At 55.0% G+C, this 4,977-nt stretch overlaps 1 protein-coding gene across 1 annotated transcript; it reads left to right on the top strand.

The window, feature by feature from the left end:
• The first annotated feature begins 480 nt into the window (after window positions 1-480).
• LOC145718360 (calpain-11-like) lies at window positions 481-4,801 on the top strand. The gene is made up of 10 exons (XM_081809851.1): window positions 481-1,135; window positions 1,427-1,466; window positions 1,565-1,633; window positions 1,716-1,773; window positions 1,915-1,979; window positions 2,248-2,316; window positions 2,771-2,849; window positions 2,944-3,060; window positions 3,753-3,811; window positions 3,907-4,801. Exons 1-10 carry the CDS (start codon window positions 888-890, stop codon window positions 3,931-3,933), a joined length of 831 nt encoding a protein of 276 aa, XP_081665977.1. The 5' UTR covers window positions 481-887; the 3' UTR covers window positions 3,934-4,801.
• The last annotated feature ends 176 nt before the right edge of the window (window positions 4,802-4,977 follow it).

The following is a 4,977-nucleotide window of genomic DNA, read 5'->3' as shown; positions in this document are numbered from 1 at the left end:
GTGGGAGAGGGAGAAGCAGGCTTCCCGCTGAGCAGGGAGCCTGACGTGGGGCTCGATCCCAGGACCCTGGGATCATGACCTGAGCCGAAGGCAGCCGCTTAACGACCGAGCCACCCGGGGGGCCCCTCTAACCCACCTTTTTACAGAACTATTTTACAGAACTATGTTTAACGCTCCATTTCGGTAATCACCTATTACCTTCCTGCAGGATAGGAATGTTCCATGGAAAATGCTCACGTTCAGGAAAATGCTCTCCTAGATTTTCATCCCAGCTGATTTTTAGCAGTGTGACGTTGAGCACGTTACCTCACCTCTTGGGATTCGGTTTCTTGTCCTTAACCTGCCGTGGTAGAAATGTCCCCCCACTGGCAAAACTTTGTATAAACTGTACTTTGCTCTCCCAAACTTAGGGACTATCAATATTAATGCTAGGACTTTTAGCTATTCGAGCCCATGCCCCACCCTGGCACCAGTGTCCCAGGGCCCTTAACACCCCCCAACACACACACACACACACACACACACACAGTACCTGGCCTGTACAGGCCTGAGCCCCTTCACCATCCTGGGGCTCTGACTTCCCTCTCTCTTCTCTTCCTAGGTCCCAAAAGAGGTACAGAAGATGTGGGGCTTGATTCTGGGCAGGCGCTACCCCACCTCCGGCTGCATGTGGATGGGCAAAGGGTGGAATTCAGCCAAGGGCTCTCAGGGCCGCTGGGTTAGGATTCCAGTGCCCTAGGGCCCCAGGTGGGAGTTGGGGCAGGAGATCATACTGGGGTTACCTGCCAGGTGGGTGGTGTCCAGGACCGGTCAGTTTGTGGAGACACCTCCCGCAACCCTTGCCCAGCCAGGCTTCACTTTCGGGGTCCCTCTCGCCTTACCCTCCCATGCCAGCCCTGTACCCACCTCCAAGGCACATACAGTTTCAGAACATCCAGGATATTCGCTTGAAGAAGGACTTCTTCATAAAGTATCAGGACCATGGCTTCTCAGAGATCTTTACTAACTCACGTGAGGTGAGCAGCCATCTCCGGCTGCCTCCGGGGGAATATGTCATCATTCCCTCCACCTTTGAGCCACACAGGGATGCTGACTTCCTGCTTCGGGTCTTCACAGAGAAGCACAGCGAGTCCTGGTGAGAAGCCCTGCCTCGCTGCTCCAAGGCCACCTGCCCAAGAGCTGTAGGATGACACGCTTAGGGAGCAGTCATCGGGTCCTCCCCAAATCTACCTCTATTTTAAGTCAGGGAAACTGAGGCACAAGGACGGGGAGTCCCAGTTGGGAGCAAACCAGAATCAGAACCCAGATCCCATGCAGCCTGTTCCACGTTGCTTCAGATACATGACATGATCTCACAACCACCCCACTAAAATCCCTGTCTCCCTGATCCCGGATAACTCCCAAGACTTCCTCCACTTTTGCTCAGGGAACTGGATGAAGCCAACTATGCTGAGCTACTCCAAGAGGTGAGGGGAGGCCGTGGGGTGGAGGGATCAGAGGAAGCATCTGGGGAGTGTGAAGGAACTTTCGGGACTGGGTCCCCTTCTCACTCCTTTCCCTGCAGGAGAAATTCTCTGAGAAGGACATAGATCAGGACTTCATACACTTGTTTGAGATAGTGGCAGGAGGAGAGGTGAGAGGCTGAGGGTTGGGTGCCCAAAGGAGGTGGCCAGGGTGAAGGTGCCAGAGAAGAGATTGACGGTCCCCCTTCCTAGGGCAAGGAGATCGGCATGTATGAGCTACAGAAGTTGCTCAACAAGGTGGTCACCAAACGTGAGTCTTCCAACCCTCCCCCTGCCCCCTGCCACTCACAACCTTTCCCCTACAGCTTCTGCCCCACCTCGACCATTCCCTGCATCCCCCACAATGCCCCACTCACTCCTTCTGTCTTCCCGCCCCTTCCTTCCCTCACAGTCAGAAACTTCAGGACCACGGGCTTCGGCCTAGACGTGTGCCGCTGTATGGTCAACCTCATGGATGTATCTTCTTGTCCAGCGCTCTCCCACCCCTGACCCCCACCCCAAGCCTGGCCCCCAGAGGTGGCCACCTCTCTGGCCAGCCATGCCCTCCTTCCTGCTGGGGATTAGACTCTAAGGTAGCAAAAGATGCCATTCTGGCTGTTAACATAGTGACCACACAGGAACCCCTGGTCTCACACAGCCCCCCACTCAGTGAGCCCCTCTGCTTCCCTGACCCCAAGATACCCTCTTCACGCTCCCTCCTCTGACATCCTTGACCACCCCCCAGAAAGATGGCTCTGGCAAGCTGGGGCTTCACGAGTTCCAGATCCTGTGGAAAAAAATCAAGAAATGGACGGTAAAAAAAAAAATTGAAAGGACAGTTTATGGTGGGCAGAGAGGGCGGTCCTCAAGAGTGATGGGGATTAGTAAGGATGATGCTAGAACGGGAGCCCCCGACTAGACACACACATACACAGGACAGGACAGGATCTGTGGAAGTGTTTGTGTATTAGCTGGCCAAAATAGTTAACAATCAGTACAGTCCAGGCATCAGCCCGCTTAAAGGGTACATGCGGAAGGCCCAGTTGGGAGTGGGTCTTTCCGACTACTGACTCAGTTTCCAACCCGCTCCCTTGCCAGACGTCCCCTACAGTCACTAGATGACAGGAATACTGGGCACTCAGGGAGTGGGCCAGGGTAGGCAGCCCTGGGTCTTGGGTAGCCCTTGTAGGTTAACTGTACGAAAGCATTTCATTATTTCAACCACCACCCTATGCACACGGCCCTACCTCACCTGTCTGTCCCTTCAGGACATCTTCCGAGAGTGTGACGAGGACCACTCAGGCAGCTTGAACTCCTATGAGATGCGCTTGGCAATCGAAAAAGCAGGTTAGCAGGGGGTCAGGAGAGGGTTTGGGGGCAGGGAGGGAGGAAGCAGTGGCCAGAGGGCTGGACTCCCCGTCCGCACTCCTCTCTCTCCCAGGCATCAAGCTGAATAACAAGGTGTCGCAGGTGCTGGTGGCCAGGTACGCAAACGACGACATGATCGTGGATTTTGACAGCTTCATCAGCTGCTTCCTGAGGCTGAAGGCCATGTTCAGTGAGTCCGTCATCTGCCCACTCCCCACCCTGGGCTAAGGACCAGGGCAGCCTCCCACACACCCACATGAGGAGCACTCTGCTCCCAAACCACGGCCCCTTAAGAGCACAGATGATCTGGGTTCAAATCCCAGCTCCACCACTTGTTGGCTCTGTGCCTTGAGCAAGTCATTTATCTCTCTGTGGCTCTGTCCTCTGTTCTCATCTATAAAATGTGGGCAACAGGGGCGCCTGGGTGGCTCCGTCGTTAAGCGTCTGCCTTCGGCTCAGGTCATGATCCCAGGGTCCTGGGATCGAGCCCCACATCGGGCTCCCTGCTCGGCAGGAAGCCTGCTTCTCCCTCTCCCACTCCCCCTGCTTGTGTTCCCTCTCTCACTGTCTGTCTCTGTCAAATAAATAAATAAAATCTTTTAAAAAAATAAAAATAAAAAATAAAATGTGGACAACAACAGTATTGACCTCCTAGGATGGGGGTCCAGAACACAGGGGTTCGCATATGGCGACACTTAGCATATGGTTCCTAGCAAGGCCATGAGGTGTTATCCTTAAGTCTTTCCGGGGCTGAGGGTGAGCTGAGAAGCAGCAAGGGACAGCTTCTTACGCCCTTTCTGACATCCTGCCTCTTTGGGAGTGGGTCTTGCAGACCACAGACTCAGCTCCCAAACCGCCCCCCTTGCCTCCTCTCCGAAACAGCTTACTTTCTGTCCATGGACCCCAAGAATACTGGCTATATTCACCTGAATCTGAACCAGGTACCTGGAAGGGATTTTCTGGCACTCCCACTCACGGCTCCCCCAGCCATCCTGCCCACCCCCCATCCTTGGATCTGCTTCTTTTCTCCCCACAGTGGCTGCAGACAACCATGTGGGGATAGAGGAGCTCCAGGAGCCTGGCTCCCATCACCACCACCACCAGTGTGGGGCTTCTGGCCCCAGAGCAGGGCCTTCCTTGCTGTGCTCGCCTCTGCAGTCTCTGCTGATGGAATGGGCTCCAGCTAGAAGCACCCGGGCCCCGGATGCTGAGCTTCGTCCATCGCCACCCTCCCAGCCCAACGTGTTTCTCTTTTTCCCCAGCCTGCTTCTGCTGGCTGGATTCCCCCGTGTCTCTCTCTCTCTCTCTCTCTGAGTATATTTTCCCGAGATTAAGTGTCACTTCCGCAGTGGGTGTGGAGGCTCTCCACACTTTCCTGCTCACACCCGCCCGCTCACTGGCCTCCTGGCCCAGCCCCTCTCTTCTCTGCCTCACTTGGGGGCGTTATTATAATAAACAGCCCATGCCGCTGGCTTCCATGTCCCGTGTTTCTATGCCAAGAAAATTCTGGCGGGGGTGGAAATCACTTCCCCAGCCCCAAAGAGGGGCCCCACTAGCTCTCAGGGTGTCACCCTACTTCCAGGGAAGAATGTGTGACTGTCACAAAGACTAGAGGGCACTGTTGACATTTATGTGCGGCACGAGGGATGCTAAAGGCACAGCAGGCCCTCCCGGCGGACTGTACTGAGCAGGGTACCAAGGAGCAGCATGGGAGGAGACCGCACTGGGCAAAGTTAGGGGCCCACAGGGCCCTAGCCTCCTCTCTCCTCCCCTGGGGTCTCCAAAGGTGACAATGCAGGCGTCTCAAAGGTCAAAAATCCATCACCTCCACCAGCTAGCAGATCATAGAAATGAACGGACCCTCCTGGGTGTGAGGCCAGGAGGGCTGAGGACTGTGGCAACAGGTGAGTTCCTGCCTGCCTAGAAGGCGTTCTGGTTCAAATCATTTTTTTTTTTTTCTAGATTATTTATTTATTTATTTGAGAGAGAGAATGAGAGAGAGAGAGAGAGAGAGCACATGAGAGTGGGGAGGGTCAGAGGGAGAAGCAGACTCCCCGCCGAGCAGGGAGCCCGATGCGGGACTCGATCCCGGGACTCCAGGATCATG

This window comes from Leptonychotes weddellii, unplaced genomic scaffold, assembly GCF_054177405.1.
Source record: "Leptonychotes weddellii isolate Sample4059 unplaced genomic scaffold, ASM5417740v2 HiC_scaffold_14552, whole genome shotgun sequence".
Lineage (NCBI taxonomy): Eukaryota > Metazoa > Chordata > Mammalia > Carnivora > Phocidae > Leptonychotes > Leptonychotes weddellii.
This window is presented reverse-complemented; position numbering and strand designations above follow the sequence as displayed.

Coding starts and splice junctions, on each gene's coding strand:
- LOC145718360 (XM_081809851.1), top strand. CDS start 888: ATGCCAGCCCTGTACCCACCTCCAAGGCACATACAGTTTCAGAACATC. Junction 1,136..1,426: donor GAGAAGCACAGCGAGTCCTG/GTGAGAAGCCCT, acceptor ACTTTTGCTCAG/GGAACTGGATGAAGCCAACT. Junction 1,980..2,247: donor GTATGGTCAACCTCATGGAT/GTATCTTCTTGT, acceptor ACCACCCCCCAG/AAAGATGGCTCTGGCAAGCT.